Source organism: Eptesicus fuscus, chromosome 2 (assembly GCF_027574615.1).
Source record: "Eptesicus fuscus isolate TK198812 chromosome 2, DD_ASM_mEF_20220401, whole genome shotgun sequence".
Lineage (NCBI taxonomy): Eukaryota > Metazoa > Chordata > Mammalia > Chiroptera > Vespertilionidae > Eptesicus > Eptesicus fuscus.
Window position 1 is genome coordinate 83,816,819 of NC_072474.1, and position 25,236 is coordinate 83,842,054.

Consider the following 25,236-nt stretch of genomic DNA (forward strand, 5'->3'; position numbering starts at 1 on the left):
ACTATTGAAGTTTATGCATTGTATTCATACTTGGTTTTCTCTTGCCATTGTAGCCAGATCATCTTGTAATCTTCTATTTTCCTTACAAGATATTTCTTTAGATCTTCCTACTTCATCGAGTTCTTTATTAGTTGCATCAAGCTGGCGCAGGAGGCTGTTTATCTCACGGTCTCGATTCGTCAGTGTCTCCTTTAGTTGGCTGTTACACGAGTGATGTATAAGTAAAAACTAAGCTTTTTGAATAATTTAGTTCATTTAAAAGAAAACTGTTTTACTCTGAATTAAGTATGTTAAGAATACAAGAAATTATAAATACTGCATCAAGACACTGATTAATTAGGTAAATGAGACATTTTAGCTCTCTACCAATCATTATGAGCAAATGAAGTCACAAAATAAATTATTATTCCAAAAGTCAAGTAAAAACAAAAGACTTTCAATTATTAGGAGATTCATTTGGCAAATAATAAAATAGTAACAGATTCTATTGGCAAATATTTATTTAATGGTTAAGTTCCCACTATTATCTATAATAATAAAAGCATAATATGCTAATTAGACCAGACAGCCGGACAACCTTCCAGATAAAGTTGGGGCTGAGAGGGTGTAGGCAAGCTACTGCAGCTGTGAGGGCCGAGCCCCTTGACCCAATTTTGTGCATTAGGCCTCTAGTATAATATAAAAGGGTACACAGAATAAACACGATTAGAGACTTCTGTCTTGAAGTAAAGAGACTACACATAAAATATAAAATTTTATTCAAGATAGGTTTAGATGTAGAATAAATTCAAGACTGGCTACTACTAAAGTAATCTATATTTTAATAATTAGGGTCTGTATAGGGTAGTTACAGTAAAAACAAAGAGCAAGTAGCATGTAAAAAAATAGTAAAACATAGTGTTTAGATGTGGATGATAAAAGATGGCAGCAAGTTAAAGATAATATAACATTTTCATGCAAAAGACTGAGAAAATAATGCTGCTGCCATTGGCAAAAATAGAAAAATAGAAATGTAACTACTGACAGATGCTACTTAAATAGAGCTGCATTCACCAAACATTTCTAAAGAAGCTGGATGCCATAACACTGATTACTTACTTCAAAGAAGATTCATATTCTGAGAACGTTATCTGCATCTGAGCAATAGCTTTTTCCTAGAGAAATTACAAAAATATATGAGATTCTAAACAATTCATATAGGAATGTCTTTAGTTGAATTTATACAATTTATCACATTTACTTAGTTCAAATCCAATAATATAACTTATTAGAGGCCTGGTGCACGAATTTGTGCATGGGTGACGGGAGATCGGAGGCGGGGCCAGTCAGGGGGAGGGGCCGCAGGCGGTTGGCCGGGCGGCCCTGCCCCTGGTCAAACTCCCGGTTGAGGGGACAATTTGCATTTAGCCTTTTATTATATAGGATGCTATAAATGAAAGCTCTATGTCCCAACTGTATTTCAAGTATTGGCATGCTTCTACTCACACTAAGAACTTAAATTGTTTCCTTGAGTTTGCTGAAGTCACATCTGATAAAATTACATTCTAGAAATAGAAATTCTGAAGATTCAACTTATTGAGATAAAATGAAATTTAAACATATTAGAAGATATGGCCTGGGTCTTAACTTATACATGGGTGATAAGAACTGCATACTTGAAACAGAGAATGAAACAGTCTTTTCCATTCAGATGCCAGATAATAATATTTAACAGGCACATACTTTATTAGCAAGGTTTTCTTGCAAGTTTGCAATCTGTTCTGTCTTCTCATCTACAGCCTCCTGAAGGAAGTCTTTTTCTTTATCAATAACACCAATGGTTTTTTTCATGACATGAGCTTCTTGATCCTGTGAAGTCATCTTAAGGTGCAGTTTACCTATAAATGAAATGTTTATTAGCCAAAGTAAATTAGGATTAGCAAAAACAGAATTTAAAAACAATTACCTATATTTTCCTCCAGCATTTTAATTTGTGCTTCGGCTGATTCAAGTTCACCTCTTTGGATGGAAAGTCGGTGCTGATAATCATCAAGTGACCGCTGTAGCTGCTCATTTACTATCCTAAAGAATCAGTGGACAAAAACAAATGGTATTCTTTATCTCTGGTAGAAATAATTTTTAAAAAGTGAGAGATCTCAAAAAATATTTTTATTTTTAAAAATTTCTTTTATTTCTTAAAGCTCTTCCAGTATAATCAATGGCATTATATAATATATTATTTCTTGCCGTCCACCATTCTTCTTCAAAATGGTTCATCTTCCTAAAAATAACATAGTATAAAAATCAAATTAATTGTGTACTCTTTTCTAGAGGCTTCTGGTAGTTTTAACTCTTCTCAGTTTCCTAGTATCAACCCTCCTTCTCTTAAAATCTATTTCCAATAGTGGAGGCAAAAAGTAAGTCCTGTTTTTACAATATGGCCTGGTACTTCAAAGGATTACCCACGTAAATCCTGACCACCTAGTCCAGTGAGCTTTTAATTTTGCTTCCTTTTCTGACTTTTTTGGCAGGTAATCAACTGGAGGTCATAGTAAACTGGGAAAATAGGCATTTATTGTAGTGCAATAAGGATTTAAGACTAAAGATTGGTTTCAGGGAGCAAAAGAAAGGATGTACAGAGGAAATAAAGACAATTGCAGAGTATTCTCGTACTGATTAGTAAGATTATTTTTCAGAAGTAACAAGAACTTGCTCTCATGTGATTTAGAGACTTTGGAATGCTTTTAGCTCTGGCTTAGGAGTTCTTAACCCTAAAGCTCCCACCTCAGGCTATTTATTGGGAATTCCCACAGGTTCCTTTTAGGGTTTGCCTGAGGATATGACAGGGAAGAAGATACAAAGGGTAGCTTAGCTTAGAACTGCCTAATTCGGAGGAGGCTTGGATTCTGAAACCACTAGTAAGATGGAACAGCTCCTTGAAAATGAAGTTTTACTGACCATACTGAGGTTTTCTGAAAGATGAAAGACATGACACATTTTTCTAATGGCAAGTGAATGATGACCCCGAGGAAGGGAGAAAAGTCAAGCTGAGGATGACTTCTTTAGAACTGTACAGCCAAACAGAACCCAGTCAGAAAGATTCTATGGTCAAGAAACTTTATTTCATAAAATTATCTGAGTCCAGGTGACTACACTATATTCAAACTGTTCTTAAAAGCTACAGCTATTGCTCTGAGGGATATAACCACAGGACGTATTCATTGTATTGATACTTTTATATAATACCTCACTTATTCCTAGAGCAGTTCCAAAATTAAAGCTACTGTCCCCGTTTTATAGAAACAAATAATAACTTGTCCAAGGTGACAAAGAAAAGATGTAAATCCAGGCTAGTCTAACTTGATATCAGTGGTCTTTCTACTACATCTCATTGCTTTCTTTAAGAATACAGGGAGATCAACATCCTATATGTGGAAGGGAAAATGTCTACCAGTAAGCTATACAGTCCTTTTAAAAACAGAATGGCCCACAGCATCCCAAGTAGTTGGCTGTGCTTAAAATTCTAACTATAAACATAAAGACCTCTTTACATCTTAGTTTATTAGCAGAGTTAATTCCTAATGAAAGTCAGGTTAATAAAGTAACATCTTGATTGGTTATACAGGAGGTCCTTGATAAGTCCTAAATATAGCTTTATCTTTCATATTCTAGTGTAGACAGGGAAGGGGACAACAGAAATTCTATACCAGATCTTGGACGTAACTTTTCTAAAAGTATTGCCGCTAAGATAAAAGTCTTCATGCCCTAGCCGAAGTGGCTAGAGAGTCAGCCTGAGGACCGAAGGGTTCGATTCCAGTCAAGGGCACGTACCTCGGTTGCAGGCTCCTCCCCGGCCGAGGCCCAGGCCCTGGTTGGGGTGCATGCAGGAGGCAACCAATCAATGTGTTTCTCTCACATCGATATTTCTGTCTTTCCCTCTCTCTTCCAATCTCTCTAAAAATCAATGGAAAAATATCCTCAGGTGAGGATTAAAAAAATAAAATTTTAAAAGGTCTTCTTAATGAAAGAACTGAGGTATAGTATAAAGTTCATTGTGAAGAACAGCTGAATGACTATCATATTATTTGTTCATCATGGTGTCTGGAAAGGAAATTTTGAGAACTAAGTTATTAGTAAAACAACCAATTTCTTAGCTTTGAAAGTGCTATAAACACAGCAAAGGGAAGTTATGACTTCCCACCAGAAAGTAAATCAATAAAACTTCACTTAGAATCTAAGTTCTAGCTCTCTACTACCCATGTGGCTGTGTAGGACCATCTCTCTGAGTCTCAACTTCCTCAGTTATATTATACTAGAGGCCCAGTGCACAAAATTAGTGCACAGGTAGGGTCCCGGGGCTGATGTGTGGGGCAACTGGTTGGGCAATTGGGAGGGCTCCCACTAGCACTCGTCTTGGCTGGCCTGGCGCCACCCACTCGCTGACCCTGCCCCCCTGCCACAGGTAACCTCCCTCTGTGAGATGACCAGCAGGACAATGGGGGGGGGCCCACTGGCACCACCCTTGGTTGGCCTGGTGCTGCCTGCTTGCCAGCCCCACCACCCGCCACCCTCCTGGTCAGGGCCTGTGGGCTGGGGGCAGCTCCTACATTAAGTGTCTGCCCCCTGGTGGTCAGTGAACGTCATAGGGACCTGTCGTTCCACCATTCAGTCAATTTGCATACTAGGCTTTTATTATATAGGATTATACTAGAGGCCCAGTGCATGAAATTCGTACACTTGGGGAGTGGGGTCCCTCAGCCTGGCCTGCACCCTCTCACAGTCCGGGAGCCCTCGGGGGATGTCCGACTGCTGCGGAGGCAGGAGAGGCTCCCACCACCGCCACTGCGCTTGCCAGCCGTGACCTCGGCTTCCGGCTGAGTGGCACTCCCCCTGTGGGAGCACAGTGACCACCAGGGGGCAGCTGCTGCATTGAGCGTCTGCCCCCTGGTAGTCAAGGCACATCATAGTGACTGGGTTATTCTGCTGTTCAGTCTGCCGTTCAGTCGACATGCATATTAGCCTTTTATTATATAGGATTACATGGAGGTATTCATGCTTTCATTTTAGAGGGCCAAGTGATTACTTCCCTTCATAATGAACAGCATCTTAAAAGGTCCTTTATTCATAAAAAGTGTTCAAGTTCTAATATGGAGCTGAAGCTCCATCTAGGAAGGGTAGGCTGGAATTGTAATGATCTATTAGAGGAAACAGAGACTGATATGGTTTCCCTGTTTTATTAAATTTTATTTTTTTCATGTATAGGGCGTAATGTCACAGGAAGGTCATAGTATCCTGCCACCTGTGAGGAGTAAGCCCAAGTTGCTGTTGGATGCGTCAATCATAGAGGAGCCATTCTTCAGGCACTCTGCTCTCTCCACATCCAACCCGTTTTATTTTAGATGTCTCTAATAGTCTATAGCAGTGGTCGGCAAACTCAGTCAACAGAGCCAAATATCAACAGTACAACAACTGAAATTTCTTTTGAGAGCCAAATTTTTTAAACTTAAACTATATAGGTAGGTACATTGTTATTAAGTTAATTAGGGTACTCCTAAGCTGGCCTTTGCTAAAACTCAAGGGCCAAAGAGCCGCATGTGGCTCGCGAGCCGCAGTTTGCCGACTAATGGTCTATGGTTATAACCCACCACTTAACATTTTTGCTATAAAGCAATTTTCTCTACCCAGGAAAGATGGTCTTAGCCCCTCAGGGGATGCTAGCCATCCTCTGGAGCTGGGGTCAGTAAACTTTTTCTGTAAAGGGACAGAGTAAATATTTTAAACAATGTGAGCCAGGTAGTCTCTGTTGCATGTACTCAATCCTACCTTTGTAGTGCAAAAACAGCGATAGATGATATGTAAATGAAGGAGTGTGGTGGTTCAATACAACTTATGGGAACTGAAATTTGAACTTCATATAATTTTTATGTCACAAAATATTAATCTTCTATTGAGATTTTTTCCAACCATGTTAACATGTACAAACCATTCCTGGTGCTTGGGCTTTACAAAAATTGGTAGCAGGCCATAGCTTGCCAGCACCTGCTAAAATTCAAGGGAGAAAACAGTCATTTGGTTATAAAATGGGATTTTGTATTATGTCCTCTGGTGCTGTACCAAGAAATCAAACCAAAGATTCTCTATTTGGACAATTAAAAACTATGCTTGATATAGTCTGTTTGGTGAAAAGAAACTGGTGGCACTGAAACTTGGTGAGAAATGCCTTACTTAGGATTGAAAAGAAAAGATGGGTCCACCAAATGGATGGAAAGGAACCTGTGATTCCTCTGAGCATCAGCTTCTTAAATGTCTTCACGTCAAGAGAACTTGATGTGATTAAAGGGGTAGCAAGATCTCTATTAACCACATTAAAAGTGGCATCAGGTTTGACTAGTGTGGCTTTGTTTCCGTAGAGTGCTTGGTATTACGGTTTGTATTGAGTTCAGCTTTGGATTTGGACCTGATGGCTTGAACTCATGGTTCTGTCAATGTTTACTGATATGGAGAACGGGATTGACATACTTTCCTCAGAAGCAAGATAAGTGCGATTTTTCTGTCAGAGCAAAACAAAGTTATGGAATACCTCTAGGTGAGGAAAGTAGCAGATTGAGCTCACAAGAGAAAAGGGGATTAGTATAAAAAGAAAACACCAAAGGAGCTGTAGGCTAGGGTAAGCAAGAGAAGGCACTGAAAGCTCTGCTTAAGTGCCTAAGACTGTGAAGGGCCTCCTGTGAGGAAAGAAAAGGAGATTGTGCCTATAGTCTGAAGCACAAAGCAAAATGGAGTAAATGCCAGATCCAGTCAGCTGCTGGACAAAAAGGGAAAAGTGTAGCCTAGTAGTTCTGCGTGACAAAAATGTATCATGGTACCTGTACTTTGGAGTTGAATATAGACATGAACCAGAAGAAGTGGGGGGTGGTCCATTCAAGTAGCTCTCCTTCATAGGATGTAGTGCTTGCAAAAAGGGGGTGGGGGTGTGTGTGAGGAAAAAAGCAGCTTCTATTTTAGTTCTTTATCTAATGTCTAACTTATCAAGACTTGTAGTCAAAATAGCAAAAGAACAAAAATTTAAGATGCCCTGTGATTTCCTTAATTAAATGGACACATCCAGCTCTTGGTCTTATTTCATTAAGTTTTGTTTGATAATCAGGAATTCCTTAGGAATATAATCTCAGGCCTTATCCCTTTGATTTTCAAAATTCTGCTGTTTATTTTACTATAAATTTTTCCAATTCTCAGTGTTTGTATATTAGATCCATGTCTTTTTTGCTCATCATTTCTTTTTATCCTTCTGAGTTCTGAAGTCTATGTGAATTTCTTGAGTGTTTTCTATTCCACCACTCAGTTTTCTGGTTATTTCCATTCTGTTCACTAACACTTTCAGTTTTTATTTATCAATCTTCTTCTCTAATCGTCATTACTACAATCCTGTTGGATCTCAAGTTGTTACTACTTCATGACTGATTTCCTTTCATATATGCAATGTCATGTTGACGTTTGAAAATCCTTTCCTGCTTCTTATTGCAAATGTATTTAGAGAAATTATTTCCTCTGATACTTCAGAGTGATGCCCTTCTTCTGACTTGGTATTGTTTACTTATTGCAAATCCCAGTCTAGAGAAAACCTATCTTTGTTGACTGTTTATTTCCTTCAGCCATTTGCATTCTAAATGGACCAATGGCTAACCAACCCAATATCCTAAGGTAAACATTCTGCATTACTGTATCTTTTTCTCATTTCCATACAAGTCATCCAATCCTTTTGATTTTATGTAAGAAATGTTTCCTAAACCTGGCCTCTGTTCTCTAAGTTCACTGCCACTATTTCAGTTCAGACACATGGTCTCTTATTTGCCATCAGTTTCTTAAGACTCCAAACCCATCTTTCCTATTTCTGCCAGAATTTGTTTTTGTTTTTTTAAGGCATGCTACTCATGTCACCCCCTGGGTTAAAAATTTCTTTTTGTTCTCTATGATTATAAGATAAATTCCAGACATACTTGGTTATCATACCATTTTCATAACCTGAATCCAACCTATAGATTCAGCCTATTTTTTTTTTCATACTGACTATATCATTTTTCAGACATATCACCATTTTAAACTGTATATAAATACTCTGATTTTACATTTCTTTAAAAGAGGATAGATAAGGACAGTGACATAGGTAGCAAAAAATTATGTAATTTTCAGCAATCCTATGCTATAGAGTACAAATGATCTCAAGTATCTGCTAGGGGAATTTTTGAAACATGTAGGTACAAAAAATTGCCTGCAATCATATCAATCTAAGAAAGTCTTTAAAAATACAGATACTCAAAATCTACTCAGATTTACTTGGTGATTAAGAACCTCCAGACTTTTTAAAAGTTCCGCAGGTGATTCTGCTGCAAGGCCAACTTTGGGTACTACTGCTCAAAGACCTAGTCCAAAAATGCCACCACAACAAGCCTCACACAGCCACCAACTTGTTCCCAGAGCTGAAATAACAAAGCATTCAATAAACTTACCTAAGTGAATTCATCTCTGTTTTATGAAGAGATGAGTCACCAGCCACATGGCTAAGTTTTTGAGCTTGGAATTTTGCCTTGTTCTCTAGTGATTCCATTGATTCTTTCATTATTAACATTTTAGACTTTAATTCACAGTTTTCATTTTCAAGCTATAATTTAAATTTTAAAAATTAATACATGTCTTAATTTTATTTTTCTTAAGCATATTTTAATAACACTTCTGGAAGAAAACTAAGGGAAAAATAGATTTATTTAAAAGTCCTTTAAAAATCATGTGTACACTTTAGATTCTACATGTAATAGGCATATACATTTATCTCTCCTTTTCAGTATCACTGAAATGAAAAAAATGTATACCAAAAAAAGCAAGAAAGGAATAAAATAAAATATCTATGATAACAATAAAAACAGAAAGGGAAATAATTAGCAAAGCAAAAATTTTAAGAAACTTCTAAAAACAAAACCAGTACGTAGGTAGGCCTGATTTGAAAAAAAAAAATCATATCAGAAAATACTGTAACCCAAATGCAAATGGGCAAGACATATGAAAAAACTGAAAAATTTTCCTGAAGGGCATAAAACATAAGCTGATTTAATGTAAAGACATAGCATGTTTCTGAATGGGAATACAATACTGGAAATGTAATACAATTTCCAGAAATAACTAAAAATTCAATGAAATTTTAACAAGAATCCTAACAGAACTGTTTTTAAAATAAGGGGGTATGGCTTAAATTTCACTCTAAAATTCATTTAGGAAAAAAGAAATTTAAGAAAAAACAGCTCTTTCTCATGGCGCCTTGAAGGCAGTCGGCTACTTCAGAATGAAGCTGAACATCTCTTTCCCAGCCACTGGCTGCCAGAAACTCATCGAAGTAGATGATGAACACAAACTTCGTGCCTTTTACGAGAAGCGTATGGCCATAGAAGTTGCTGCTGATGCTCTGGGTGAAGATGGAAGGGTTATGTGGTTCCAATCTGTGGTGGCAATGACAGACAAGGTTTCCCCATGAACCAGTGTGCCTTGATCCACGGCCAAGTGCATCTGCTATTAAGGGGGAATTCCTGTTATAGACTAAGGAGGACTGGAGACAGTGCAATTCTGCTCGGGTTGCATTGTGGATGCCAATCTCAGTATTCTAAACTTGGGTCATTGTTAAAAACTAGCCAGTTTGTCTCAGTGGATAAAGCATCAGCCTGTGGACCTAGGGGTCCCGGGTTCGATTCTGGTCAAGGGCATGTACCTTGGTTGCAAGCTCCTCCCCAGCCCAGACCCAGGTTGGGGTTCGTGCAGGAGGCAACCAATCAATGTATTTCTCTCACATTGATGTTTCTGTTTTTCCCTCTTTCTCCCACTCTTCCTAAAAATCAATGGAAAAATATCCTTGGGTGAGGATTAAAAAAAAAAAGGGGGTGGGGGAGAGACATTCCTGGTCATTCCTGGTCTCACTGATACTACTGTGCCTTGTTGCCTGGGGTCCAAAAGAGCCAGCAGAATCCACAAACTTTACAATCTCTCTAAAGAAGATGTCCATCAATACGTTGTGAGAAAATCCCTAAACAAAGAAGGTACAAAACCTAGGACCACAGTAACCAAGATTCAGTGTCCTTTTATTCCATGTGTACTGAAACAAGTTGGCAAATTGCTCTGAAGAAATAGCATACTGTACTAAGAAAAACAAGGAAGATATCACAGAATATGCTACACTTTAGGCTAAGAGAATGAAGGAGGCCAAAGAAAAACGCCAGAACAGATTGTCAAGAGATGTAGGTTGTCTTCTCTGAGAGCTTCTACCTCCAAGTCTGAGTTCATTCAACAGTGAGATTTTCTATGAGGAACAGATAAATAAATTCAGACAGTAAAAAAACAAACCAGGAAAAATTGGGGTTAGGGAAGAATGCAAGTAGACTTGCCTTATGAGATGTCAAAATAAATTAGAAAATTACTGTAATTAAAACAGTGTGGATTTCACGTAGAAATTGACAAGGAAATACACGTACACAGATGTAAATTAGGGAAGGGGGAAAATAATAAAAACTTTAAAAATAGAGTTGGAACAGCCACTCATTGGAGAAAAAAATAGGTAGATTTCTATTTTATTTTATATACTGTACAAAAATAAATACAAAATAGAATAATGTATATATAAATTTCAAAACCAAGAAATATTAGTAATAAATATGTCTTCCAGTTAAAACTGTAAACTAACCACACACATTTTATCTCCCCTCCCTCTGGAAACAGTGCTAAGATGGCAATAAAGGACTAAGAAAGCTATACTATATGCTCATCCTATATAATAATAGGGCAATATGCAAATTGACCCTAATGGTGGAACTACCAGGAACAACGGGTTGCTATGATGCGCACTGACCACCAGGGGGCAGACGCTCAACACAGGAGCTGCCCACTGGTGGTCAGTGTGCTTCCACAGCTCTACTCAGCTATAAGCCAGGCTGAAGGCTATGTGCAAAGCAGGGTGGAGGGAGCTTCTCCCACCTCCTCGGCAGCACTAAGGATGTCCGACTGTGGCTTGGGCCCGCTTTCCCGGGGAGCGGGCCTAAGCTGGCAGGTGGACATCCCTCGAGGGCTCCTGGGCTGCCAGAGGGATGGCTGACTGCCAGCGTAGGCCTGCTCCTCTGGGCTGAGGTATCTTCCCGAGTGCACAAATTTTCATATACCGGGCCTCTAGTAAGGACATAAAGAACAAGAAAGAGAACAAGAGTGGACAGTGACTTCAATAACTTGTGGAAGACAAGAGTAGATTGAATAATGACTCAAAATGAAAGATACAATCTAAAGCAGTTTCTGAACCTAAAAACTACTGATTTGGGGGCCAGATGATTCTTTGTTGTGGGGCAGTGGTCGGCAAACTCATTAGTCAACAGAGCCAAATATCAACAGTACAACAATTGAAATTTCTTTTGAGAGCCAAATTTTTTAAACTTAAACTATATAGGTAGGCACATTGTTATTAACTTAATTAGGGTACTCCTAAGCTGGCCTTTGCTAAAAACTCAAGGGCCAAAGAGCCGCATGTGGCTCGCGAGCCGCAGTTTGCCGACCACGGTTGTGGGGGATGGGAAGGATGTCCTCTGTATTGTAGGATGCTTAGTAGCCTCCCTGGCCAATACCTACTAGATACAAGAAGCACCTTCTCCCCTAATTATGACAACCCAAAATTCCCCAGATATTTGCCTCTTAGGAGCACCACTGATCTAAAGGGACCACAACAGGAAAACCAATATGCAGCCTGATGATGTATCCAGAAGAAGCTCCGCTCGTTAAAGCACCAAGCATTAGGATGGGGTCAGGAGAAGAATTAAACAAGGAGACTATATACTGGGACTCTCACACCCAGATATCTCCCACCTCTTTCTAAAAAGTTCTCTTGCAAATAAAGAAAGTAACAAAATATTTTTTTAAAAAAATCAATAGAAGGGGTTAGAAGATAAAGTAAAGGAAATCTACTGGCTCTGAAGCCTTCATATTTGACGGAACAATTTCTACATAATGTTCTTCTTTAAAATTCTTTGTGATTCTTGGCTTTTTGTTTCCATGCAAATTTTAAAATCTATTGTCAGCGTTAGATTGAGATTTCAGACAGAAATACATTACTTTAAAGATCAATTTGGAGAGAACGTACATTCTTTTTATAAACATGAATATCTGTCACCTTTTTGTATAAACCTGATATATATCTCCACTTGTGTTTCTTCTTGAATGTCTTTCAATAAGGTTGCATAATGTTTTCTATAAAGAGCCTGGAAATTTATACACAAGTATATTGTATTATTTATCATGCCACTGGAATTCATTGCACATTCTGAATCCGAGGATTACTATGTTTTATAATTCCTAGAAAATTATCAGCCATTATCTCTTCAACTACTGCCTCTCCCACATTCTATTATATTCTCCTAGAATTCTGACTAAACATATGTTATACCTTCTTACTTCATTCTCTTAAGACTTATTTTATATTTTCTTTTAATCTCTTTCCAGAGACTCTAGTATTTATGTTTTTCAGTTCATTAACTCTCACTTTCAGTTTCTACACAAGCTGGAGTCACAGGAACCCTTCTATCTGAATAATTAAAAAAAAAAAAAGACAAAATATATAAAACAATGGTTTTCAAGACACTGAGCATCAGGCAACAATGGACAGTGACCAAGAGACAAGAAACAAATGAGATGAGCCCTCTGATTGCTGCCTGAAGAATTTCCAGACTGTGGCACAGGGAAAGGAACTCAGGTGGAGTCTAGTGGTTCCCCTAAGTTCAAAAGACAGGACTGCGAGTCAAGGGAGGACAAGACGATTAGAGATTGCAGGGCAGATACTGGAGGAGAGCTGCATAGAGTGAGAGCTCTGGAGTTCTGCAAAGGGTGGACCTTGAGTCTTCAGCTGAGCAGAGCTCAGTATAGAGGATGCTACTCAAGGTCAGGGGAAGAACCATCAAAGAATTAGAAGTAACAATACTCATGCAGGGCCTGCAATAGTTCCTGTTCATATCACTCATTTGAAAACAAATTAAGTACTAGCACTATTCCTATTTCACAAATAAAAAATTGAGGTATGGAAAGTTTAAGTACTGCTTACAGGTAATAGGTGATAGAGAGGGATTTGGACCCAAGTAGTCAGTCTTCGGAGTACAGAGTCTATCATTTTTATACAGCTGCTCTAGCATCATACTACTTTGTAATATCAAAAATATACAGTATATTAAAACTATAATTAACATAGTCATTCATGCAACACAATATACCCCAAATCCAATTTGATAAATTACCTGGTGATTAACATATGTTAAATGTTCAATAGTTTTCTCTAATTCTGATTTTCCGAAAAGACTCATTTCCTGGAAACTCTGAAAGAGAATTTTATAAAAGATGTTTGTGCACATTAGATAATACAACAAAATTATGAAAATAAGTAATGCAAGTCTCCAGTACTATTCTACTTGTGTTTTTTTAAATAATAAAATGTTTTAGAAAGGAAATCATTAGACATGAAAAAAACACGATGCTTTTGGTTGAAAAAAAACAGTAACACTCTACCTCCATGTGTGATTGTAACAGAAGACACAGATTGGCATAAATTCATTTCTAAAAATTTATATAGATTGATTCATTAGCATAACCATAAAGGGAAAAAAACAGCAGGTTAAGTATATTCAGGACTATGTCCTGAGAACAGAGTATAAGGGAAATAAAAATGAGATCAGAGAGAGACAGGAAACAGAATACTACAGGACTATGCAAGCCACTAGAGTTTCCAGAATGGGCTGGTCAACAGTAAAAACAAGTGCTATTTTGGGAGTTACATTACCTTATCCAATTCTTGCTGATGCTAAATCTAGGACAAGTAATATAAGTTGGTGTTTTCTGAGAATTTTTCTAGTGTGATTCATACTTCTATCCATGCTATTCATTAAAAATAAATAGACATCTGATGTTTGATTACATATTTGTTGAAAAAGTCACTGTGGCCCTGGCTGGTGTTGCTCAGTGGTGGGAGTGTCAGCCCTAGAACCAAAGGTTCGCGAGTTCGATTCCTGGTCAAGGGTATATACTCAGGTTGCAGGTTTGATCCCCAGCACTGCTCAGATGCCTACAGGAGGCAACCAATCGATGTGTCTCTTCAACATCCATGTTTCTCTCTCTCTCTCCTATTCCCTATCCCTCTCTTCTTCTCTCCCTCCCACTGTCTCTAAAAAGCAATGGAAAAAATATCCTCAGGTGAGGATTAAAAAGTCACTGTGCTGTATGCATTTCTTCATTTATTAAATCATTCAACCACTATTGAGTACATACTATATACAAGCACTGAGTAAGATATTAAAAATACAGTAGTGAGTACAAGATATGAAGTCTTGATGTCATAGATACTATAGGCTAGTAGAAAAGACAAACCTTTAAAAGATACTAGAATAAAAACCATATCCATTCTTCTAAAAAGGGAACTTAATGGCAACATACTGAAAGGGAATCTAGAGTCTAGGGTTCATTTCCTGTGTGAGGAAGTGATATTTAACCTGGCTCTAAAGAATGAATACATAGAAATTAGCCAGGTAAGGGAATTGAAAGGCATTTTTCAATAGCCTATGTAGAAAGTTGGGGCAAGAAAGGTCCATTAAGCCTGGAGTGGAGAAAATGAGCGACGGGGAAAAGAGGGGCATGAATTTGGGGGGAAAAAGCTAGATCCTGAAGTAGGCAAAGGTCAATTACTGAAATCCTTGAAAACAGTTCATGGATTTTAAATGGGAAGTGACGTGATTGGATATACACATCTTTGAAAGATGACTCTGACTTTAGTTTGAAACATAGATTTGTGAGCCATCCAATAAATACCCTAATGCACTTGAGAGAGAATGGCCAAAACAGGATGGTAGCAAGGGAATGGAAAGAACTAGACAGATTCAAGAGAAACTCATGTGACCTCAGACTCCTTGTGACTTCATAGGTAGGTGATCTCGGGCAAATTATAAAACTCACTGTAATTTTATAAAACTCACTGTAAGCGTATTATAAAACTCACTGTAAGCATCTACCCCCTGGTGGTCAGTGCACATCATAGACCACATCTGTAAGGATTACCTATCTGAAAAGGCAACTGTCAAGATTTACTGAAAAAGTCCATGTAAAAGCACTGAGCACAGAGCCTCCACACATGAAAAGGACTAAATAAATGTTAAATATTATTTAAGAGGTAGCATTGATAAGACTTGGTGATTGAGAGAGATGAGCTTTCAGGGAGGGAGGAGTCAGTGAATGCCTGGGTTTGATAATTGGGTGGATAGTGGCATAACAGAAAACTATTAGAGGAGGCTTAAGGATTGAGATGATTCAGTTTTTAAGTAAAAGATCTGTTGTAAACTCACAAATCCTGGCTCCTACTATCCAGAAAGATTCTGGTAATATGAATGTCACTTTTCCCGAGTTTTCAGTACTATTGTAGTTCTTTTTTAATATATATATTTCTTTATTGATTTCAGAGAGGAAGAGAGAGAAACATCAATGATGAGAAAGAATCATTCATCAGCTGCCTCCTGCATGCCCCCTACTGGGGATCAAGCACGCAACCTGGGCATATGCCCTTGGCTGGAATCGAACCTAGGACCCTTCAGTTCGCAGGCCGACACTCTATCAACTGAGCCAAACCGGCAAAGGGCACTATTGCAGTTTTTAAATCCTATTTTTATATTCCTTGGTCACTTCAACAGATTTGGAAAAGGATAAATCAGTAGCTTTTACTAAAAACTGTCATGTTGCATATAAGTTTCCCATTTGGTCATTTTAATACTTATTCTTATAAGGAACTAGAGGCCTGGTGCACAAATTCGTGCACCAGTGGGGATCCCTCGGCCTGGCCTGTGGGATCGAGACGAAACCAGCTCTCTGACATCCCCTGAGGGGTTCTGGATTGTGAGAGGGTGCAGGCCAGGCCTAGGGACCCCACCAGTGAACGATTGGGGCTGGGGAGGGACTGCAGGAGGGCTCTAGGGCGTGTCCAGCCCATCTTGCTCAGTCCCGATCAACCAAACCCCAGCAGCAAGCTAACCTACCAGTTGAAGCATCTACCCCCTGGTGGTCAGTGCACATCATAGCAACTGGTTGGCCAGTCAACTGTCTGCCCTCTGGTGGTCAGTGCACGTCATAGCAAGCGGTTGAGTGGCCTTAGCATATCACTAGCATATTATGCTTTGATTAGTTGAATAGATGACTGGACACTTAGCATATTAGGCTTTTATTATACAGGATTACTTGGGGAAGGCAGTATTCCAAAAGATGCAAATTGAAAATATTCTTTCAGGTTAAATCTTTAACTGCAATTTTCTGATATAGAGACTACCCTAATAATGCTTAAATGTTCTTATTCCCTAATTTTAGCTAATTTCTAAACATTAATTCAATAACATATTTTTGGAAGTAAACCATAATAGTAACATTAACAGTTAATACTGAGTTGTTATTATGTGCTGAGTACTTGCTTTATATATATTAACGTATTATATAAGGAATTATAAGACTGCCCCTAGATATGATATCAAAAAACATAAACAACAACAAAAATAAATTGGACTTACTCAAAATTAAAAAATTTTTGTGCTTCAATGAATACCATTAGGAAAATTAAAAGATAACACACAGAATGGGTGAAAGTATTTGTAAATCATATCTGATAAAGGGGATTTTATTGATAATATATAAAGTACTCTTACAACTTAATGAGACAAATAACCCAATCTAAAAAAGTGCAAAGGATGATCTAAGTTGACATTTCTCCAAAAAAAATATATACAAATGGCCAAGTAAGCACATGAAAAGATGATCAATATCATTAGCCATCAGGAAAATGCAAAATAAAACCACAATAGATAATACTAACCAGCAGCATAACAATAATAAAAAAAGGCAGACAGTAACAGTGTTGGTGAGGATGTGTATACACTGTTGGTGGGAATATAAATGGTACAGCTGCTTTGGAAAACAGCCTGGCAATTATTAATATGGTTAAATGTAGTCATCAAATGAACCTAGGTGTATATACCCAAGAAAAGTGAAAACATACATCCACACAAAAAGTTGTACAGGAATATTCATGGCACCATTATTCTTTATAGCCAAAAACCATGCAAATGATAAAACAAAATGTTGTTCATCTATATGATGGAATAAAAAAGAATAAAGTACTGAGATACATACTACAACATGAATGAATCTTGAAAACATTATGCTAAATGAGAGAAGCCAGACATAAATACCGCATACTGAATGATTCAATTTATATGAAATGCCTAGTGTAGGCAAATCTATTTGAGACAGAAATTAGATTAGTGGTTGCCTCTGACTGAGGAGGATGGGGGAAATGGAGAGCAGCTGATAATGGATACATGGTTTCTTTTGAGATAATGAAAATGCTCTAAAACTGATTGAGGTGATGGTTTAACAAATGTGTGAATACACTAAAAAAACACTTGAAATGGGTGAATTGTATGGTATGTGACTATCTCAATAAAATTGTGTTACTAAAAGAAGATAATATACTTCCATGTAAGAAACCGCCTAGTCAAGTCAGAAATTAATTATCTATATATATATATTAAAGTCTATATATATATAAAAAGGCTAATATGCAAAGTGCCTCCTCGGAAGTTCGATCACTCGTTATGATGTGCACTGACCACCAGGGGGTGGCGCAGAACATGGCAGGTAACCAGGGGAGGTGGCGAGGCACCTAGGGAGTGAGGGAAGAAGGAAGCAGGGAGGCCGGTGCGTGGGAGGTGAGGGAAGTGGGAGGTGAGGGAAGGAGGAGGCAGGGAGGCAGGGAACCTGATCGGCCCTGATCTCGGGCCAAGCCTAGGGACCCTACCCATGCACGAATTTCGTGCACTGGGTCTCTAATCTTCTATAAAGAACCAGATAAGTATTTTCAGCCTTATGAACCAGAAACATAGTTTCTGTTGTAATTACTAAATTCTGCCATTGCAGAAAAAAAGGCCACATAGAACATGCAAATGAATGAGCACCGTATTCTAACAACATTTACCAATAATGAAATTTGAATTTCAAAAATTTCAGTTGTCATAAAATTTTCTTCTTTTGATAACTTTCCAATGATTTAAAAATGTAAACACCATTCTTAGCTCTAAGGCCATACAAAAACACTGTTTGGATTAGTTGTACATTCTAGTTGTACATCCCCTGATCTAGTTGTACATTCTAAATAGTCACTTCACAGAAAAACATATAGAAAGACCTCCTTTTTTCTCAATAAATTGCCTTTCAAAAATAAGTCAATCATATTACTTACTTTTAACTTGTCCTTTAAAGCTTCCTTTTCTGCTATAAGCCTTCTTAAATCAGATATTGCAACTTCTTTTTCCTTTTCCATCAGACTAACAACATTATGGGAGACTGTGCTTTGGGTGGATTCTTGTCTTAGTGAAGATAATTCTTCCTGAGCCTTAAAGAATTAAAAGATATAAATAAAAAAACACTCTGGATATGCTCCCAGTTAAAAAAAAAAAGGGGGGGGGGGCAAACTAAACACATGCTACCTTTGCTCTCTTTCCAAATCCCTAGAAAATGAGAGTAAAAGGATTAAAGAAATAATAATAAGAAAAGGAGATGGAGGGAAGTGCCAGGCACAAAATTTTAGAAACCAGTTAGCAGACGGATAACTAGTAATTAATTAAGCAGACCCAAGAAAGTGGAAATCTAAGCCAATGGATCAATTTGTACTGCAGAATCCTAAGAAAGTTCCAAAAGAGAAAACAACTTTACAAATTGACCTTTTAACTTGCATGTCCTTCTCCCCATCTTGAAGTAGCAGGATTTCATGGGAGATTGATATGGGAATAAATTTAGGTAATAGACACCATGCTTTGCTCAGACTCACTTTGGCCTCTGACAACTGAGGCTTTGTAACTGGGCCAAGCTGTTTAGATTCCCTCTTCCCTAAAGTTTCCTCATTAGGGCCTAAGTCCTTAATATCTAATTAGTCCCAATAATGGCTGCTACCCACTGTTTGACAAACATATCCCAATATGTCTGCATCTCAAGGATTAACTTGACTCAGAGTCAGTCTAGAAGTAGATTATCTCTAACTGACCTGACAGAGAGGCGAGAAAAGAGGAAGAGTAAATATGAAAAAATAATAGAAATCTTTGCTTTAGGAACAGAAACACAGTAGAAACTACTACTTACAATTCTAATTATGAAGAAATACCACAAGGTTCATATATTATAATAATTTAAAGAACATACACTGGTGGTTCTACTATAGTTAACTATTTCTGTGTAATCTGTTGGCTTAATTATAAAAAGTTCTTACTTCATGATATAAAACACTTAGTTTATCTCTTTCTGCTGTCAATAATTTAACATTGGCCTGTATATCCTCCATATGTTTCTCAAATCTTTCCAGCATATGTTGAAGTTCATCTCTTTCTCTTGTGATCAGATGAATTTCAGAATTGTAATCACCCTGAAACATTAATTTAAAAACAGAAGTTATCATGTGTTATAATTATCACAAAGTTGTCACAAGGGTGCTGGTGGTAAGATTGACTGAAAGATGCTAACAGACAAAAAAAACCACAAGTTCCTTTAATGTAATTAAGGAACATGATTTTTAATCTTTAAGGATAGGAGATAGAAGTGTTGGCAGTATCTGGGCAAATTTCATGGCCTTCAAGTTCCCAGGAAGAGACCCAGTTGCCAATGATACTATTTGATCAGATCTTATCCAATGCTTCAACTGTCATTCTCCTGGAGTTATTTATAGTGGTGGTAACTAAAGTATAATCCTCAGACCAGAAGTATCAGCAACATCTAGGAACTTGTTAGACATGCATGTTTTGGGGCCCAACCCAGACCTACTTAATCAGAAACGCAGGACACAAGGCCCAGGAACTAGTTTACTAAGCCTTCCAGTTGACTCTGGTACATGCTAATTGTGGGGGACCTCTCCAGGGCAAGGACCAGGAAGCACTGTGTGCCTGCTCACCCAGTGCAAGGAACTAAAAGAGGCTAGAAAATTCCTCAGTGTTTTCTGTGAAAATCTAAGATCAATGTCTCAGACACACTAACTCCCAATTGTCCCAGCTGTAAACCAATGTTAGGTCTATCTTTGCAATCAGATAAATATAAATATTTCTACCAAGGTGTATATGTACATTAAGCAACTACTTCCAACATTTAAAAAAAAATTATACCCATTATTCCAGTACAATTCAAAAGATCCACTATCTTTACAGAAATCATGGAAAACAAAGATAGTAAACATAGACTTGGGACTACATCAGAAGCCCTAAATAGGGATAATCTGATCATTTGATACACTGAAAAGCATCCTGATCTATGTTACTGAGTATCTACTGTGCACATACCATGTCCAATGTGGAGCTGGTAAATAGCAGATATCTGTGAGGTACCCCTCACCTGCAACTCGGAAATGAGTTATCCTCTTACTTAAATAAGCAAAATCAAAGCATGATGGATGAGGTCAGCTATTTGTACACCTTAAAGGATAAAATGTCTTACAGGACAAAAGCAGATTAGGATTTGAGGACTCAAGGCTTAAATAACTATAAAAGAAAATCTGTAACCTAAATAAAAATATCTCAAAGATCAGAAAAGAAGCATTCAGTGAAAAAGGATTTGACAGTGTATTTTCATTATTGTCTACATCTCAGCTTAAATGTCACTTTCTCTAAGGAGTCCTTTCAAATTCTCCAATCTAATTTAGATCTCCTCTATATACTCTCACAGCCTTCTGAATCTTTCCTGTATTCTTTCTTCATCAACACACATTTATATTTGTGTTAATATATAATTGTTAATAATTCCCTTTTATCACTCCATTGTTTTCAACACACACACACGCACACACACATACACATGCACGTGCAGAGTGCTCAAGGTTATGAGGATAAGAACTATGTCTTTACCTTGTATCTCTAGAGCCTCAGTATATATCTGTTGAACTGAACATGACTTTCGACCTATACCCGATTTGCTTTGAACCAGCAAATAGTGAGGAAATGAAACATTTATTAGGAACTATATTTTATGCTAGACCCTTATGCAAATTACCTCATATAATCTTACAAGAGATTTTAGTTACTGTCCTAACTTTGCAAATGACAAAACCGGAGTTCCATGAAGTCAGGCAACTCGTCCAAGTTCATAAAGCCATTTTGTGGAGTTAGAACTTTGTCAGGTCTCTAACTTCAAAGCACTGTCCACTACACTATACTCAAAACTTGCATTTGGAACCATGGTGAAAGGGAACAGTGTCCCCCCTGTATACAGACAACAGAGAATCAACAAGGGTACTGTTGACAAAGATCACTGATTTTTAAAATGTCAGTATTTTTTCTGATTTACTGTAATCCAAAGAAACAGTGCCTAAATTTCCCAATAAAGCAGGGATTGAAAACTTACAGTTGAGACTCCTGGGAACTAGAGTGGGGCTGCACTCTGAAGTTCCCAGCACTCACAACTGTCTTACACTGCACCCGTTTCAATAGTGTACATACCCACTTCCCTATCATGCCTCCAACTTATTACTGCGACTCTAAAATGCTCTGAACACCTCAACTCCTAAACTTTGGAAAGTAAATTATTTATCCATGTCGGGTAACATTAGAATATTTCAAGAGAGTAAATAAGTTGAAGGGAATAAAAGTCTCACCTGATTTTACCAGTACCTTACCATAATCTCTCATCTGTCTTTCAGTTGTGAATCACACTAAGCAACTGAATGGAATATTTAGGTTAAAAGCTTTAAAATCATTATCTACTCAGTTCTATTTAATAAATACTTAACTCAATCAACCAATTTTTGTGGAAGATTCTCAAACACAATGAAGGGGGTCAATTCAGTAGTTTATTTTTCAGGAGCCTTACGTACAAATGGGGATTTAAAAAGGACTCAATGACATAAATTAATTCAAATTGTATTTTTCCACTAATTCATTCTGCTTATAATAGATAACATAAAATAGTGCGTATACTAACACCTGTAAATCAAATTCAGTCATTAGCCAATGAGGTCAAAGCTAAAGTCTAATCTCAAAACCAATTGACAATTGACAGGATCTTTAGGAAAAAGATGATAGACCTGGCCAATTCAGCCAAGTCTGAAATCAAATGTTTTGAGTTTGAATGACTTCACTCCTAACTTTTCCTAATTTATCTAGAGTGTAGTAATTTTAGGGTAATACAAGCCTATGGGACTCCTATAGCTCCAAAGCCTAAAAAAGAAAGAAAAATCTAAAGAATTCACATACTTTCCCTAACCGGTTTGGCTCAGTGCATAGAGTGTCGGCCTGCGGACTCAACGGTCCCAGGTTCGATTCCGGTCAAGGGCATGTACTTTGGTTGCGGGCACATCCCCAGTAGTGAGTGTGCAGGAGGCAGCTCTTCGATGTTTCTCTCTCATCAATGTTTCTAACTCTCTATCCCTCTCCCTTCCTCTCTCTGTAAAAAATCAATAAAATATATTAAAAAAAAAAAAAAGAATTCACATACTCATAAAACGTTGAAAATAATTAAGATCTAAAACAGACACTGTGGTTTAAGCTCTCATAACTCATGATTAGCTTTACCTAATATACATCTTTAGACTACCACCGTATGAATGTAGTTGTAGTGTTAATAGGATGACCTGCCTGGCACCCACTTGGACTTACTACTTTCTCCTGTTGTGTGATTAACGTGGAAGATGCCTGGTCTGTACAGTGTGATCCACCTTTCTGACTAGTCCAAGGCAGGGAACGGCATGAAGCCATGTTGCCCGCCATGTGGACAAAGCCACTCTGCTCTGAGAGAAAATGCAGCTAATACTGAAAGTAAAGGTTAGAAAGAGAAGAAATGTCCAGTGGCATGAGTTCCTGGTTCCAGTTTCTGGAAGCCCTGATGCCCTTACACTTTTCCCATATATGTAATGAGCTATTCATATTGTATTTCCAGTTTTTCCAGGAATCAGCATATCACGCTTTGTTCATAAGTAGCTTCCCTAATTAATGCAGTGTTTCTACAGTATAGGTGATGGAAGAAAACAAAAATCAAAATTAAAAATTTTTAAAAGCAGTTTTAAATTAAATGATAATTTAATATTTAATAATAATGTTATACTTAATACAGTAATAAACCAGAAGTTTGTTCAAAAAGATACTCTCTTGCCTTATCAATTACTCTGATAAAGAGATATTACCTTTTCTAGCATTTTAAATGTTGAAGGTTTTTCATGTGCAGAATAATTTGTAGAGCAAGATCTTCTCTGTATTATATGCTGGAGTCTTTCTAGCTCTTTCTTATAAAAATCTCGTTCTTCTTCTATACCTTTCAGAAATGTATCTAAACGAGAAGGTGACTTGTCTCGACGTTTTATTCCATGCTCTAGCCTCATTCTCTCAACTTCCAAAGTGAGTTCTCTTTCTGAAAAAAGAACATAATTAAATATTAAAAGTTGCATTTAAAATGTGTAACTAGCCAAATAAATATATCAATAATGTTTGAAATGCAAGCTACTAAAAATTATTAACTGTTTTGTATATCACCTATAACTGCTAGATATCAAAGAAGTAAATATTGAGAGGAAAGGAGAAAAATTAACCTCATTATTTATGTGCTATTAGTTAGAGAAACAAATACTAGTCTGTCTCACTAACTAGAACAAAGACTCCACAAGATCAGGGACCTCGTGTATCTTGTTTACCATCGTATATGCCAGTACCCAAAACAGAACCTGGCACATAGCAGGCTCATAAACATTTGTCTAATGAATGAATAAATGAATATATGAATTCTTACACGTTCCTTAAAAAAACCGCATTTAAGGCTGGTACCTGGCAGAAAGGTAGCCTATTTCAAGTGTGTGTGTGTGTGTGTGTGTGTGTGTGTGTGTACTTCAGGAGATACAACTGCATTTCCTTACAAAGATTCTGTTCTTTAATTTTTAACTTTTAGAATAATCTTCCCCTTAGTCTTAGTAAATTCTATGATTGTTCTGCCTCAAAGAAGAATAGAATTCTACTGGAAACTATTCAAGCAGGGTTTCCTATACTAAACTAGTCAAAATAAAAAGAATTCTGCAAGGTCCTTGAGGGAGAGTGATATTCTATTGTACCTACAGTATCGAGCATGGATTCTGTTATACAGCAAGCACTCTTTAAAAGTATCTATTGAATGAATGAAAGATCATCTCCAAAGAAAAATAATACATCAAGAGGAAATCACAATCACTTTTTAAGTTACCAATATTTTATATTTTACCTGTAACTCCAAAACTTTCAATTTTTTTGCTAAGTCTTTGCTTTTCTTGTTCAAGCTGATGAACAACAGTTTCCAAGTCTGATCTTATAAGGAGCTCATCACTCAGTCTCTCTTTTTCTTTATGGCATAAGTTTAATTCCTGCAAATTTTAATACTATAATTAAGATTTCAAACAACTTTAGAAAATATTATAGCACCAACTAGGGATTGAACCCACAACCTTTGGGTATACAGGACAATGCTCCAACTAACTTAGTCCTTAGGCAAGGACTAAAATATATATATTTAAAAGCATGTTTATTTAAGAGTAACTCACATTCATACATACATACATACATACATACATAAACACTTTTAGTCAAATATATGGTTTCAACTAAAAGTTACTAGTAATTATCAATTGTGGCTAAAAACAACATAAAACCTAAATGCTAATAGTGCTCTGTCCCATATCTTAAAAAATAAATATGTACTGTGCAATAAAAATTTTTAATGTTTTTTATTTTTAAAGGAGGGCAGGAGAAAGACCTAGAGTTCAAGACTACCATAGGTATCTGCAACTAGCTTGCTTATTCTCTCAGCCTCACCTGCACAATGGGGATAGGACCAGTAACAAGACACTGCGGATTCACTGGTGAGAACTGTCTATGGATGTGAAGCACTCTGCACAGTGTCTAGCACATGGCAATTGCTTAATAAATGTTAGCTATAGATATTAACACTTATTTTAAAAATACATAAAATATGGCACTAATAGAAAAGATAAGACAGGTCAGAGAGTAATTATAGCAACATCTTACTGTCAGCCAACACTGGCTAAAAATGGCCATAGTTCTGAGACAAGCACTCTGAATCACATTCAACTTTTTATAGGGTGCATACAAACAGCAGCATACAAACAGCAAAAGTACCTGCCATCACAGAGCTAACATCGGGTTTTACGATGTAAAGACATCATCA

The 25,236-nt window shown here is 37.3% G+C and overlaps 1 protein-coding gene, 1 long non-coding RNA gene, 1 other non-coding gene and 1 pseudogene across 3 annotated transcripts in view; 2 read left to right on the forward strand and 2 right to left on the reverse strand.

The window, feature by feature from the left end:
- The window catches only part of CEP135 (centrosomal protein 135), a 73,763-nt gene that overhangs the window by 18,885 nt on the left and 29,642 nt on the right, over positions 1-25,236 (reverse strand). The window contains exons 10-19 of the mRNA XM_054728919.1: positions 24,277-24,415; positions 23,216-23,439; positions 19,328-19,480; positions 18,305-18,457; positions 13,281-13,358; positions 8,487-8,638; positions 1,946-2,061; positions 1,723-1,877; positions 1,099-1,154; positions 31-199 (exon numbers count right to left, since the gene is read on the reverse strand). Coding sequence (XP_054584894.1) covers positions 31-199; positions 1,099-1,154; positions 1,723-1,877; positions 1,946-2,061; positions 8,487-8,638; positions 13,281-13,358; positions 18,305-18,457; positions 19,328-19,480; positions 23,216-23,439; positions 24,277-24,415 — 1,395 coding nt within the window. The remainder of the gene's footprint in view (positions 1-30; positions 200-1,098; positions 1,155-1,722; positions 1,878-1,945; positions 2,062-8,486; positions 8,639-13,280; positions 13,359-18,304; positions 18,458-19,327; positions 19,481-23,215; positions 23,440-24,276; positions 24,416-25,236) is intronic.
- Positions 2,019-24,898, forward strand: LOC129152013 (uncharacterized). Its single transcript, XR_008558722.1, has 3 exons — positions 2,019-2,089; positions 23,351-23,426; positions 24,788-24,898. It is a non-coding gene; the product is annotated as an uncharacterized LOC129152013 (long non-coding RNA).
- Positions 5,234-5,362, reverse strand: LOC114231092 (small nucleolar RNA SNORA11). Its single transcript, XR_003617071.2, has one exon. It is a non-coding gene; the product is annotated as a small nucleolar RNA SNORA11 (small nucleolar RNA).
- On the forward strand, positions 9,314-10,312 carry LOC103284999 (40S ribosomal protein S6-like; annotated as a pseudogene).